This window comes from Hyla sarda, chromosome 2, assembly GCF_029499605.1.
Source record: "Hyla sarda isolate aHylSar1 chromosome 2, aHylSar1.hap1, whole genome shotgun sequence".
Taxonomy (NCBI): Eukaryota; Metazoa; Chordata; class Amphibia; order Anura; family Hylidae; genus Hyla; species Hyla sarda.
In genome coordinates this window covers 460,783,490-460,799,425 of record NC_079190.1, presented here as the reverse complement: position 1 = coordinate 460,799,425, position 15,936 = coordinate 460,783,490, and the positions used below count along the sequence as shown (strand labels likewise).

Below are 15,936 nucleotides of genomic sequence, written 5' to 3'. Positions count from 1 at the left end.
CACGAGCACAGCGCTCTCTGCTGACATCACGAGCACAGCGCTCTCTGCTGACATCACGAGCACAGCGCTCTCTGCTGACATCACGAGCACAGCGCTCTCTGCTGACATCACGAGCACAGCGCTCTCTGCTGACATCACGAGCACAGCGCTCTCTGCTGACATCACGAGCACAGCGCTCTCTGCTGACATCACGAGCACAGCGCTCTCTGCTGACATCACGAGCACAGCGCTCTCTGCTGACATCACGAGCACAGCGCTCTCTGCTGACATCACGAGCACAGCGCTCTCTGCTGACATCACGAGCACAGCGCTCTCTGCTGACATCACGAGCACAGCGCTCTCTGCTGAGGCACACACCTGTTTCTTGTCCGGAAGCACTGGAGCGTCTGGGTCCTGACCACGGGAACGGAAGCCTGTGACGTCACAACTCTGCCCCCATGTGACGTCACACCCGTTCTATCAATGCAAGTCTATGGGACGGGGCGTGACCCAGACCCTCCAGCGCTTCCGGACAAGAAACAGGTGGGTGCCGCGTGCTATATTGCGGGGGTCCCCAGCGGCGGGCCCCCCCGCGATCAGACATCTTATCCCCTATCCTTTCGATAGGGGATAAGATGTTTAGGGGTGGAGTACCCCATTAAAATGGACAAAGATGTCAGCAGAGAGCACTGTGCTCGTGATGTCAGCAGAGAGCTCAGTGTTCCAAAAAGAAAACCATTTCCTCTGTAGTATTCAGCAGCTAAATATTACTGGAAGGATTAAGATTTTTAAATAGAAGTAATTTACAAATCTGTTTAACTTTCTGACACCAGTTGAATTAAAAAAAAAATAAAAAAAAGTTTTACACGGGAGTACCCCTTTAATGTTCCTCTCCCGAAGCCTTGAATATTAGAGGGCTCCGACAGCCCATATACATTCGGCATGGACAACAGATCAACGGGAGAGGAAAAAAAAAAGAAAAAAAAAAAAAAAAACAAGAAAAAAAAACAAGAAAAATAAATAAACACAGAACTGCTAGTATCAATACAATTTCTTCTTATGGCGATATAGTGTTTCCTTAACTGATTAAACGTGCACTCAGGGCATGATAGGAGTTGTAGTTTTGCAATAGCTGCAGTTTCAGATAACAAGGCTAGAGGTCGATAGCTGAAAAACAAGGCTCAATAACCTGTCCCTATTATTGATAGACTGTATCTCGGTGACAAAGAGTCAAGGAAGAGGATAGTAAACAGCAGCGGCCGAGCTGGATAAATAATTCACTGTGCCAGCTGGGAGGAGCCGCGCTAGACAGGGCCACAAACACTGTGTAACTACATATACCTAATGTGAGAAAGGACAGGAACGTTGGGGGATCATTATATTCTCCCAAGGCAGGATTTTCCAACCAGTGTGCCTTGGGCTGTTGCAAAACTACAACTCCCAGCATGCCTACGGCTGTCCGGGCATGCTGGGAGTTGTAGTTTTGCAACAGCCCAAGGCACACCGGTTGGGAAACCCAACCCCCAAGGTACTGATCGAATGTGAATACCAAGTTTTAAAGGTGGAAAAACTATTTTTTTTTTTTTTTTTTTTTTTTAAATCAACTGGTGCCAGAAAGTTAAACATATTTGTAAATTACTTCTATCAAAAAATCTTAATCCTTCCAGTACTTATTAGCTGCTGAATGCTACAGAGGAAATTCCTTTCTTTTTGGAACACTGACGACATCACGAGCACAGTGCTCTCTGATTACATCTCTGTCCATTTTAGCAACCGTGCATAGCAGATGTATGCTAAGGGCAGCATGGTGGCTCAGTGGTTAGCACTGCTGCCTTGCAGCGCTGGGGACTTGGGTTCAAATCCCACTAAGGGCAACAATAAATAAAGACTTATTATTATTATTATTATAACGTCAGCAGAGAACACTGTGTTCGTGATGTCATCAGAGAGCATTCCAAAAAGAAAATAATTTCCTCTGTAGTATTCAGAAGCTAATAAATGCAGGAAGGATTAAGATTTTTTAATAGAAGTAATTTACAAATATGTTTAACTTTCTGCCCCCAGTTGATTTAAAACAGAAAAAATTAAAAATTGTTTTTCCACCGGAGTACCCCTTTAAGAAGCTGGGTGAGGATATTAGAAATCAAGGAAGACACCATGGTAAATTCTGTATTTTCTACAGGATGAAAGCCAGTTTTGGTAGTGGGGCTTTCCATCCCCTTTTCTGGGCCAACCAGATTTTCAGGTTAGCACCAAGTGTATACTGGGCTTACAAAAAAGGTGTAACCAAGTCTGCACTGAGAGCCTGTGAGGAACCTCTGATGAGAGTTGTTGTCCTGAGGTGAGCAGGTACAAAATGGGGATATTTACCACTTTGGGTGGCTGGTAGTAAGCCACTGGTATGGAGAGGAAAGATTTTGTATAGATTGCACAAGCAGGATTTATTTTGTATCTGTTTGTGACTAAAGCTAAAAGGCTGTTTTGTTTTTTTGGTTACTAAAAAGCAACAACAGCATGTTTTTAATGTTCCTTCCTTGTCGCTGTCTCTGACTGCTATTGTGGACTGGTTCTACGGAGCTAATCTCCCAAAATATACACACACACAGTAAACCAGTGTTTCCCAACCTGGGTGCCTCCAGCTGTGGCAAAACTTCAACTCCCAGCATGCCCGGACAGCCAAAGGCTGTACGGGCATGCTGGGAGTTGTAGTTTTGCCACAGCTGGAGGCACCCAGGTTGGGAAAACACTGCAGTAAACATTCATACATATATTTTAAACATCCACACCCCAGTCCTCCACCACTGTCCTACATGTATAGAGATCACACAAACTGTCCGGGATCTGTAAGTCCTCAGACGTCCTTGTTAAAATCCTGATCACCCTCCCCTTGGATACATTTCTTCCTTCACTGCTTTGTGCTAAAGGGCTGCAGGAAGCATCTAGCAGTAAAGGATATACACGGGTTGTTACCCAGCTTTCCCGGAGTCCTGATTGGATTGCTGAGTGACAACTGAGCTGTAACACATAGACATCCCATTGCCTAAAAGTAGTTTTCAAAATAATAATTACCTATTAATAATTAAGAATATACGTGTCCAGGGAGCGTGTACAAGCAACACATCCTTACATAGATGCTCAGAAAATATAAAGGGGTATTCTCATCTTAGAAATGTAGGAGCAGAACCACAGGCTATCCTCCGGGACCTGCATCACAAGACCCCATGTCGCTGTGAAAGGCGGTTCTGCATTCAGTCCTAGATGAGGACCCCCCCCCCCATCCTCAGATACATTTGTATCAATGTTGTTACAATAAGGGAAATGATTTATACTTTGTTCCATAGGAGGAGATGAGAAGCGGCAGACACCAGGGCTCTGTCAGGCTGCCCCCCACCCCCTTTCTCCTAACCTCATGTTAAGACCCCTCTTATTTATTGTTTAATAGGATCAGGTCACCATCCCCCCATGTAAACCCCCCCCCCCCAGTGATGGGAAGAAGACAGAAGAAGAAAGCACATGGACACTGGAGGGGGAGGGGAGAATGATAACTTTCAGCATAACAAGCAGGTCCATGGGGGGCACAGCTACACATGGGGGGACCAGGGGTGTGGGCACGGCTACACATGGGGGGGACCAGGGGTGTGGGCACGGCTACACATGGGGGACCAGGGGTGTGGGCACGGCTACACATGGGGGACCAGGGGTGTGGGCACGGCTACACATGGGGGACCAGGGGTGTGGGCACGGCTACACATGGGGGACCAGGGGGCATGCTAGGTCCCCGCTATCCCCCTATACACCATCTCCTGCAAGGGCAATGAGGCACCAAACACGACTAGAACCACTTTCACTTACTGCAGAAAGGTTCTAGTTCTGAATCAAGTTTCTAAGCCAGTGTTTCCCAACCAGGGTGCCTCCAGCTGTTGCGAAACTACAAGTTCCAGGTGTAAACACAACCTGTATAGGGGACAGATTAGAGCAGCGTTTCCCAACCAGCCGTTGCAAAACATGCTGGGAGTTGTAGTTTTGCAACAGCTGGAGGCCCCCTGTGGTTGGGAAACACTGGCTTAAGCCATGTACCTCAAATGATTACATCAAAGTGAGCCTCCCCCCCCCCCCCCCCCCCCCAGGCTACGATCACCAGGAACGCCCTAAAGAAGTGTTCTGGAACGTGTAGCTCTCCAGTGGTTGTTGAACTACAACCCCCAGCATACTTTGACAACCTGTTGCTCTTCATCTAGAAGCCCCCTGACAACTAATAACTAACTTACAGTTGGAAAATGACCACTCCCTACATTCCCTAACAACCTGTATCTATCCAGTGGTGGGAGAACTACAACTCCCAGCATACCATCACAACTTGCAGCTCTGCAGGGATTGAAAAACTACAACTCCCAGCATGCCCTGAGCATCTGTAGCTCTCTATTTGCAAAAACTACAACTCTCAGAATGCCCTTACCACCTGTAGCTCTCCACCATTTGAAGAACTACAACTCCCAGCATACCCTGACCCCCTATAGCTCTCCACCTTTTGAAAAACCAACTCCCAGCATGCCCTGACCCCCTATAGCTCTTCCCCCATTTGAAAAACTACAACTCCCAGCATGCCCTGACCACCTGTAGCTCTCCCCCATTTGAAAAACTACAACTCCCAGCATGCCCTGACCACCTGTAGCTCTCCCCCATTTGAAGAACTACAACTCCCAGCATGCCCTGACCAACTGTAGCTCTCCCCCATTTGAAGAACTACATCTCCCAGCATGCCCTGACCACCTGTAGCTCTCCCCCCATTTGAAAAACTACATCTCCCAGCATGCCCTGACCACCTGTAGCTCTCCCCCATTTGAAAAACTACAACTCCCAGCATGCCCTGACCACCTGTAGCTCTCCCCCATTTGAAGAACTACAACTCCCAGCATGCCCTGACCAACTGTAGCTCTCCCCCATTTGAAGAACTACATCTCCCAGCATGCCCTGACCACCTGTAGCTCTCCCCCCATTTGAAAAACTACAACTCCCAGCATGACCTGACCACCTGTAGCACTCAGCATTTGTCCTGAATACAAGTATTTTCCCAACAACAAGTAACATATCTGGAAAAAACAACTTCAACAATTAAAATAAATAAAAATTAAAAAAATAAATCAGAGGACGACCGCCGCTGGGCTGTCTACGTAAAGTGTGAACAAGCACCTAAAGCGCTGAGACATTTTAAGGAAAAGTCGCAGAAAATGTCGCCCGTCAATTTATAATCCAGGAATAGTCGGTACATAATCGCATTGTCAGGGACGGGAATCCGTTACTTACCGCAGCTCAGGATGATGAACAAGAACCGCACTAGTAAAGCCATCCCGCGGTAATCTCCGCTCCGTCCGGGGCAGTGAGTGTTTAGTGTCCGCAGTGAGGTGTGAGGTACACGGTATCAGGTACAGCCGCCCAGCGCAGTGTCGTCTCCCCGGCTCACTCCAGGCTGCCTCCCGGCTCTGCCCAGCCAGCAGCAGGTGAACGGTGACGTCACTTCCGGCCGGACACTCCCCGCTCCCCCTGTATCTCGGGGTGATGATTGACAGCACTTGTCACGTGACCTCCGTGTACAGCTACACCTGTCCTGTCTGGACTACGAGTCCCAGCATCCCCTCCGCCTGCAAAGAGAAGACCGGTGCATCACCTGGGCAGAGGCGGCACCATATGGGGCATAGGACGCGCGGACAACAGGTGTCATAATGCCGCAGTCTGCCTCACCTGGGTCTACAGGGCATACAGGGACCATAGATGACTAGGCAGGGAATGCTGGGAGATGTAGTTCATGGTCTATTCCAAGGGTCACCTGATTATTTACAAATATTCCTTATTTTTTTTATTACTAAGGTTGTGTTCACACGTTCAGTTTTTTCACAGCAGTTCTTGAATACAAACCATGAATAGATAATGAAAGGAGAAGATGTATAAAGACTGACCCTTGTATTCAGTAATTACAATTAAAAGCTTGAAGGTGTAAACACAGCCTGAATAGAGGACAGATTACAGCAGCGTTTCCCAACCAGTGTGGCTCCAGCTGTTGCAAAACTACAACTCCCAGCATTTTTCAATAGATATACAGCGTTTTTCTGTTAATAGGCGCCAAACTTTGCGCAGTTGCCGTTGTTGCCGCTTTTTTGTGCATTATTTTTGATAATCCTTCCAATAGTTATTAGCTTCTGAAGTTGAGTTGCTGTTTTCTGTCTAACTGCTTTCTGATGACTCACGTCCCGGGAGCTGTCCAGCTCCTATGGGGATATTCTCCCATCATGCAAGGGATATTCTCCCATCATGCACAGCTCCCGGGACGTGACATCACCATTGAGCAGTTAGACAGAAAACTTCAGAAGCTAATAACTATTGAAAGGATTAAGATTTTTTAATTTGTTTAATTTGATTTAAAGTAATTTACAAATCTGTTTAACTTTCCGGAGCCAGTTGATATATATATAAAAAAAGTTTTTGCCTGGAATACTCCTTTAATGCCGCTGCGCACAATTCATGGTGTACCTGTGCCATGCAATAGCAGTCTAAATATGGCTTTTTTTGTACTGAATTGTCTTGATGGCGGGTGATATCTTGTGATCTTATCCACATAGAAAAACATACTTTAAAACTACAAATTTTATAGGGCTATAGGACTACCTGATTTTTTTTCTCTCTTTTCTTTTTATTTATTTCTTTTTTTCAGACAACTTATCTAAAAAATCATGGACTGTCTAATTTTTTTACAAACACATTGGAAAACTCAAATGATATAGAATATAAGTAACAAAAGTATATGGTTGAGAATACTGATATAAATATAGTATCATTTCCTACAGACCTGTATGTTCTCCACTCACTATTATGCTTTTCCTCCAGGTTTTCTGATTTCCTCCCACATTCTAGAATATGTTGACAGGTTCGGATTTCCCGGACTGTACTGTTGACCTATTGGCCTATCTATCCGTATGTGATCGGTGGGGGGCGCTTCCTACCACCCCCACTAATCAGCTGCACGACTAAAGTGATGTCCTGATATCAGCCAATAGGATTAATCATTCACAATTGTCTTTGTTATCTGACTATGGCAAAGGCATCATCCTTCCCCATGGAATTTGGTGAACAATGGCAGTGGGGGAAAAGCATCACATTTGTTTCAGCTTAAAGGACAGAGCAAAAATGTCTTATATTTTGCACTACAAATGTCAGTCCTACCAGGACAGGATACATGGGCATTGCTAGGCATTAACTATATCTGGGGTACGAGCCCCAAGGCTTGTTCTGTTGTGCCCCCCCCCCCCCAAAAAAAAAATATATAATATATATATATATATATATATATATATATATATATATATGTACATTGTTGCTATAAAACAATACAGCTGTAGATGCACCCCCTGCCGATAACCACTATTGCTCTTATACATTGACCAGTGTAGATGCTGGTATTATATTGGAGCTCTGCAGCCCGTATGATTACATCCAGTGACTACAGGTGGCGTTTTCTCTGATCAGTCGTTCATTTACCTTTTCTTTGACATCTGACCCAGACGGCCATGAGTAATGAGCCCCAACTGTACCCCCACTGACCAATACTGTCACAACTGTGTCCCTCCTCTGAATAATAATGTCCTAACTCTACCCCCACTGACTAATAATGTCCCATTTGTGCCCCCACTGACTAATAATTCCCCATTGTGTGCCCAGTGACAAAAAATGCCCCAACTGTATCCCCACGGACTAATAATGCCTCAACTGTGCCCCTCACTGACCAATCATGCTCCATCTGTGCCCCTCACTGACTAATCATGCTCAATCTGTGCCCCTCACTGACTAATCATGCCCTATCTGTGCCCCTCACTGACTAATCATGCTCCATCTGTGCCCCTCACTGACTAATCATGCCCTATCTGTGCCCCTCACTGACTAATCATGCCCCATCTGTGCCCCTCACTGACTAATCATGCCCTATCTGTGCCCCTCACTGACTAATCATGCTCCATCTGTGCCCCTCACTGACTAATCATGCTCCATCTGTGCCCCTCACTGACTAATCATGCCCTATCTGTGCCCCTCACTGACTAATCATGCTCCATCTGTGCCCCTCACTGACTAATCATGCTCCATCTGTGCCCCTCACTGACTAATCATGACCAATCCGTACCCCGACTAACTAATGATGCCCCCACTGAGCTTCTACTGAATAATAATTACCCAACTGTGCCCCTCACTGACTAATAATGCCGTAAGGCTATGTTCACATGGCTATGTCCGTGCAGACATTTCCTCTGAATAGACGGCAATGCATTCCGTACGGAGTCCACAGAAAGAATAGACATGTCTATTCTTTCAGCGGACGGCGGAATTTGAATTTCCGAGCCAGATGTTTCCGGAGCGGAAATGTGAACAGCGCAGCAGAATCTTATTAAAATCAATGGGACTCTGCTGCTGTGGAATCTCTGCTGTGTGAACATAGCCTTACTGTACCCCCACTGACTAATAATGTCCCAACTGTGCTCCTCACTGACTAATAATTTCCCAGCTGTGCCCCCATTACTGACTAATAATGCCCTAACAGAACCCCCACTTACTATAAATGCCCCAATTGTGCCCCCACTCATTTATTATTCCTCCACTGCCCGCCCCCCCCCCCCCCCTCATGTAGTAATAATGCCCGCTGTAGTCCTTGGGCCGTAAAAAATGACCTCTGTTCCCCTTATTCATTAATAAAGTCCCATGTTCCCCCCATGCAGTAATAATGCTCCCTGTGCCTCCCATACACTAATAGTACCCCATACAGTTATAATTTCCTCCGTGCCCTCCCCCCCCCCCCCATACTGTAATAATTCCCCATTAAGGCAAAACAAAACACCTAATACTCACCTAGCCCCTGCTCCCAAGATGAATGGAGCGTCTCTCCTTGATGTCACATTGGCCAGTGCAGGCATTGCCTTCAAGCGGCTCATAAGCTGCAGGCCTGAAGTGCCTACAGCAGTGTTTCCTAACCAATGTGCCTCCAGCTGTTGCAAAACCACAATTCCCAGCATGACTGGACAGCCAAAGGCTGTGAATTGCAGTTTTACAGCATGTAGAGCAGTGGTCTCGAACTGTGGCCCTCCAGATACTGCAAAACTTCAACTCCCAGCATGCCCGGACAGCCAACGGCTGTCCGGGCATGCTGGGAGTTGAAGTTTTGCAACATCTGGAGGGCCACAGTTTGAGACCACTGATGTAGAGGCACCCTTAGAGTGCGTTCACACTGTAGAATCTCCACTCGCTGAGTTCCGCGAGCAGAGATTCCGCCTGGCAGCCGCCGCCGGGGATTCTTCTGCGCTAGGGCCGTGGGGCACTGAGCCGTCACCATTGACGGCTATGCATGTTCTTTCTTTGCGCGGAACAATTTCCACCGTTCCGCAGTGTGAACAATTTCCACCGTTCCGCAGTGTGAACGAGTCTCGCAGAGGCCCATTCACACTAATGTTAAGTTCACACCGGGGAATTCTGCTCGTAGAATTCCGCGGGAATTCCGTAGTGTGAACGCACCCTTATTGGCAAACACAGGTCTACGCTGCTCCTGCACTACTAGGATATAATGATGTCCTTTACTAAACCCTGTTGTGTTCAGTCAATGTTTGCACCAAAAACATTAGTGCTCCTATATGTCTACACATAGCAGCCACTTTTCAGACCAGGAAGGATGGCGATAGTGTTTAACTTGGTTATTTTGATACACACCAAAGACTTCATGATTATGTGGTGTCCCAGTACAGGTACATTATGTCAAGGTATTTTAGGCCCTGTCAGATTGAGATCTCCAGTGTCCTGGGGGCTCCCCTGCAGGGACTCAACCATTTCTAATGTGTATTTTCACTGTTATAACTTAGCAATCCATTATTAGGTGTCTGTAGCTTTAATTATGTTACCTAGCAACCTCATACTTAGTCAGAATATGTGAGAGTTGAGGACTGAGGGCTAGACTAAACTTTTGTGTAAGGTGTTATATTATGTTATTACTTGTATGTAACTTTATTGTAAATCCTAAAGGGGATACAGATGACTCTATGATCCACAGTGTGCAGAGTGCAGAATCCGCAGAGGAGTGAGAGCAAAGATGAGAGAGAGATAAGAAAAGCATGAAGTAACCTCAACTAATAGCAAGCCTTTACTTCAGCCTTGATCAGGGAATTCCTAAAGGACAATTCATCATCTTCCGGAGAAAAGCCACAAATCTACCGACACTTCAGTAAGTGACTTTAATCTCAAGCCTAATATAGCGCAGAGCTAAAACTCCTAGTCCGGCCGTAAGAGCCAAGCATATATGCAATATCAAGTCCAGGCACTGCAAGCTGTGTGGTCCTCTAGAGACTGTCTGTTAAACCTTTGGGAGACTTTGGTTGAGCGCTGAGGAGATTGTACCACCTATCTTCAAGTTAGTAAAGCCTCCGTTAAACTGCAACCTAGTGTGGAGTCAATTCTTTCCTTGCTAACCTGTGGGGAGACGGAGTTCCCCGGACCTGTAGTACCCCGGGAGATACCAAGACTGCAGTGGCATCATGTGACATTAAGGGTTTATACCATCCGACCCTGGGTTAATACCCCCAAGAACCAAGCAGCTAACCCCAGCGTAGCGGTGGCTGCGGACCTCACCCGTGGCCACCACAATAACACTGTACTTGGCTGTACCAAAGGCTGTGCGGGCATGCTGGGGGTTATAGTTTTGCAACAGCTGGAAACATCCTGAGTGGGGAATCACTTGCCTACAGCATTAGGGATCGACCAATATTGATTTTTTTAGGGCCGATACCGATAATCTGTGAACTTTGAGGCTGATAGCCGATAATCTATACCGATATTCTGATATAAGTTATCGGCGCTTTAAATCAATGAACTGCAGCGGCTTTTGCGGGGACAGAGACCGCCGCCGCCGCCCACTTCTCTCCCCCTGCCTGTCCTGGGGTCCTCCCTAGTCCAACCACCACCGCCGCTGTCTCCCCCCCCCCCCCCCCCCCTCTCCTCGCCTATCCTCTTGCCAGAGCCCGCTGCCACCCGCTTCTCTCCCCCTGCCTGTCCTGGGGTCCTCCTGAGTTCAAACACCACTGCCGCTGCCCCATTGCCTCCCCCATCCCCGGTTTTATAATTACCTGTTCCCGGGGTCAGCGATACTTCTTGAGGACGTCACTTGTCATTGCGCAGTGCACAGCAATAGCGCAGGTAGCCGCAGGAGCCAAAAGTAGCGCGGACCCCGGGAAGAGGTAATTATAAAACCGGGGATGGGGGAGGTAATGGGGCAGCGGCTGCGGTCTCTGGCCTTTGGGCAGGGTATTATCGGCATAACGGAAAGGTAATTGCCAATACCGATAATGTCCAAAATCGTGAATACCAAACCGATAATTGGTCGATCCCTAGTGTGCATGTTCGGAGTAGTAGTTTTGCAACACCTGAAGGTCCACAGTTGCAAGACCACTGCCCTAATGGAACTTTCACACGTCATTTTGATTACGTCAGTTTTGAAGCCCTTGCCAGTAATGGATCATACAGACTATGTTTGTCCATGTTCCATTGATTGTGCTTTTGTATTTGCATAGGTCTGTGGCAGTATTCTCCAACCTGGGCCTCTACAACTGTTGCAAAACCAGAGCCCTCCTCATTGGCTGACCACTTGTTTATGTCAAGGCATGGTGGAAGTTGCATTTTTGCACCAGATTGGAGCACCCGGCTCTTTGGAGTACGTGATCTCCGGAGTCTTCGCCTACATTACATTTTATTTTTAGCTGCAGACCGATAACACTTCAGCTTCACATTAGAGTAAACTGCTACCTGCTCCGGCTCCCACCGTGGGTGTACTGAGAATTAACACGAGCTGTGATTTGTCAGGAAAGTTTACCGAAACACTCGCTGTTTGAAATTCCTATTTCCATTGCCCGGGGCTTCCTGTTCCTGGTTGTTATTTTGTACTATAATTTATACAGCAAGGAACAAGCGCCACGCATTACACCATATAATTACATTTCTCCGCACATCGGGGTTAATCCACTTATGTGCCCAGACAGCAGATACAGAATTGAGTTGTTTATGGATTAAAACTAGAATTTACAAAAATAAATTAAATTTGTTTATTCCCTGAAACAACTACTACTACTCTACAGCTGGGTTTTCTTCAAAGCATCTTGGGCCGTCATATTAAAGAAAAAAATTACAGAAAAACGTATCCCTTATCTGCAGGATAGGGGATAGGTTTTAGATCTTGGGGGATCCGATCGCTGGGACCCCCCTCCATATATCTCTATGGGAGAGCTATTTGGCTATCTTCGGGCTCTCCCATAGAGATATATGGAGGGGGCAGGGGTCGTGATGTGCCGCTCCCGGGGAGAGCCGGGCTCCATCCAGGAGATCCGTACAGGGGCCCCAGCTATCGGACCTCCCAATCCCACCCCCGTGATCTAAAACGTATTCTTTTTTAGTTTTTCTATAATTTTAAGTAGGAGACATCTCCTTTAAAGGGGTACTCCAGTGAAAAAAAATTTTTTTTTAAATCAACTGGTGCCAGAAAGTTAAACAGATTTGTAAATTACTTCTATTAAAAAATCTTAATCCTTCCTGTACTTATTAGCTGCTGAATACTACAGTGGAAATTCTTTTCTTTTTGAAACACAGAGCTGTCTGCTGACATCATGAGCACAGTGCTCTCTGCTGACATCTCTGTCCATTTTAGGAACTGTCCAGGGTAAAAGGAAATCCCCATAGCAAACATATGCTGTTCTGGACAGTTCCTAAAATGGACAGAGATGTCAGCAGAGAGCACTGTGCTCGTGATGTCTGCAGACAGTTCTGTGTTTCAAAAAGAAAAGAATTTCTGCTGTAGTATTCAGCAGCTAATAAGTACAGGAAGGATTAAGATTTTCTAATAAAAGTAATTTACAAATCTGTTTAACTTTCTGGCACCAGTTGATTTTAAAAGTTTTTCACCGGAGTACCCATTTAAAGGCCATTGTTTCAGGAATAGGACAAAAAAAAAAAAAAGGTCTCCCGTTTCTAAAATGGTGCATGCAACCCAAAAACCATCACTCCCTGAATAAGACTGTGACCAAAGACTGTGACTGGAAATACAGCCACATTCGCTTTCGTTAGCGGCAATGGACTGCGCAAAAAAAAAAAAAGGTCTGGGTCTTATTCTGGGATTCCAAATTGATGCTGGTTTATGTGATATGGACATCATGTCAAGAACGCGAGACTCTCATGTTCCTTCATGTTCGGAACCATGATCTAGAACAGAGGTCTCGGAACTTCGGACCTCCAGATGTTGCAAAACTACAACTCCCAGCATGCCCAGGAAGCCAATGGCCAAGAAATCATCTCTGTCCCTTCATGCAGTTGCCTAGGGTTTGCCCACTGCCAGGGACATGCATTCTGATGCACATGGCACAGTTGGCAGCCTCTTTCTGTGCATAATGAAAAAATGTTAAAGCGAAACTGAAAGTGAAAATAGAAGACACCCATATTCCTGAATATTCGGAACAATGGTCTAGAACAGGGATCTTCATACTGTGGAACCCCAGATGTTGCAAAACTACAACTGCCAGCATGCCCGGACAGCCGTTGGCTGTCCGGGCATGCTGGCATTTGTAGTTTTGCATCATCTGGAGCGCTGCACTGATCTAGAAAATGAAGAACTATGCTGATTTATAGCAACCAAGGCAGAAATATAGAGAATAAATAATCTAATGGATCCATTATTGAATTCCAGTTTTAATTTAAAAACAAGTTCATTCAGTATTTGCTGTCTGGGCACATAAGTGGATTAACCTCCATGCCCTAGCTTTAACTATTAAGCTACCCAGACTGTGCGGGCGCTGGGCTGCTTAGGCTGAGCGCAATATGGTAAACATAAAGCCATGTGGCAGCTCTGCTTACTGATGGTGCCCATACACCTTCTATATCCAATAACTATTCTTCCCTGGATGAGAATAAAAGCAGAAAGGCCAGAGCCCTACAATGGGTCCCCCTGGGTCCAATGCACCCAGGCGGCACCTTCACAGGGGCAGCAAATTGCCGCCTAAAGAAGATTTTTAACCACTTCCCGACCCTTGATGTACCGGTACGTCATTGGTTGGATGAGGGGAATATGGCGTGGGCCCGCTGGTCGAGGCTGTGTCATAACCGGCAGATCCCCGCTGCTATCAGCAGCTGACACCTGCCGGTAATGACAGACATCGGAGCTGGCTCAGATGTCAGTCATTTAAATGGTTAAATGCCCTGATCAATAGCGATCACGGAATTTAAACATTAAATGTAGGTAATTCCTTGGGTCTAGCGGACCCATTTGCATGGATTTAATCACGGGCTGCAGATAGGTTGCTGCTAGAGATGAGCGAACTTACAGTAAATTCGATTCGTCACGAACTTCTCGGCTCGGCAGTTGATGACTTATCCTGCGTAAATTAGTTCAGCCTTCAGGTGCTCCGGTGGGCTGGGAAAGAGTCTCCTAGGACTGTATCCACCTTTTCCAGCCCACCGGAGTACCTGAAGGCTGAACTAATTTATGCAGGAAAAGTCATCAACTGCCGAGCCGAGAAGTTCGTGACGAATCTAATTTACTTTAAGTTCGCTCATCTCTAGTTGCTGCATAAGAACGGGGACTTACCTATCCTTCCCGATGCTCTGTGCATCGGCGATTGCTTAAGGCTGCCTTAGGCAGTCCTTAGCAATCAAGCACCGAAAACATAGGTCAGTGTAATTCAATTACATTATATTGATCTATGCAAGCCCTCTACTGTAATGTGTAAAAAAATTAAATAAAAAAAGTAAAAAGAGTCTGAGCACAGTGCTCTCTGCTGCCACCTCTGTCTGTGTCAGGAACTATTTAGAACAGTGGAGCTTTAGTTACAAATGAATTTAACTTTCTGGCATCAGTTGATTTAAAAAAAAATAAATAAATAAATGTTTTCCAGCGGAGTACCCCTTTAAGTCTTTGTTGCTTTTGCAGTAGTAGTTCACATATCAACAGCTATAGTTAGACTATATTTTTGTGGCCCAACGTACCCAGCATCCATTCCCTCTGTCCAATGAATATTCATGAGGGGGGCGGGCATATCAGGGCAGAGGGGATGGAAGCTGGGTATGCTGGGTCCCGACTCCATTTTCAGATGAGCAATGTCAGTTAATACAACAGGTATCGACTACAGATCTGGGTAAGTGATACCTCATTGTAATCCGGTTCACCTGCACTGTAACCCTGTGCATTGGGTTTGGTGCAAGTGAACCTGCTGTCTCTTTCCCTTTCAAAACGTTATGGGTTCTTAAAGGTAAGAAGGAAGAAGGCTTAAAGGGGTATTCCAGGAAATTTATATATATATATATCAACTGGCTCCAGAAAGTTTAATAGATTTGTATATTACTTCGATTATAAAATCTTAATCCTTTCAGTACTTATGAGCTGCTGAAGTTGAGTTGTTCTTTTCTGTCTAAGTGCTCTCTGATGACCCCTGTCTCAGGAACTGTCCAGAGTATAAGAACATCCCCATAGCAAACCTCTTCTACTCTGTGCAGTTCCCGAGACAAGCAGAGATGTCAGCAGAGAGCACTGTTGCCAGACAGAAAAGAACGACTCAACTTCAGCAGCTGATAATTATTGGAATTTAGATTTTTTTATTTACAAATCTGTTTAACTTTCTGGAGCCAGTTGATATGAAAGCCAGTTGATATTCCTGGAATACCCCTTTAAGCCAAAAATCTAAATTTGGGGACTAAGGAAGGGGTTGAAAACCTGAATATATGAAAATAGCCTAATTTAATTGAATTGCTTCCCAATTTCCTTTGGTTAATAATCAATGAATGGTTAATACTCTACAACAGCAAGTCCTGAACATAGTAACTCCGTAATCTCCCCCCAACACTTTACTGCACTGTTTATATTGTAGATCATAACTTTCTAACCTTCCTGACCAGTAAATATCC

The 15,936-nt window shown here is 45.8% G+C and overlaps 1 protein-coding gene and 1 long non-coding RNA gene across 4 annotated transcripts in view; one reads left to right on the top strand and one right to left on the bottom strand.

Annotated features, from left to right (window-relative positions):
* CXADR (CXADR Ig-like cell adhesion molecule) overlaps window positions 1-5,516 on the bottom strand; it is a 54,198-nt gene extending 48,682 nt beyond the window's left edge. Inside the window, exon 1 of one of the 2 annotated variants that reach the window (XM_056559422.1) lies at window positions 5,284-5,516. In XM_056559422.1, coding sequence (XP_056415397.1) covers window positions 5,284-5,326 — 43 coding nt within the window. In that variant the 5' untranslated portion in view covers window positions 5,327-5,516. The remainder of the gene's footprint in view (window positions 1-5,283) is intronic. The other variant, XM_056559421.1, reaches the window with a different exon arrangement.
* Window positions 5,517-9,206: 3,690 nt separating this feature from the next.
* LOC130357067 (uncharacterized) overlaps window positions 9,207-15,936 on the top strand; it is a 170,923-nt gene continuing 164,193 nt past the window's right edge. For both annotated transcript variants that reach the window (XR_008889099.1, XR_008889098.1), the window contains exon 1: window positions 9,207-10,225. This is a non-coding gene — a long non-coding RNA (uncharacterized LOC130357067). The remainder of the gene's footprint in view (window positions 10,226-15,936) is intronic.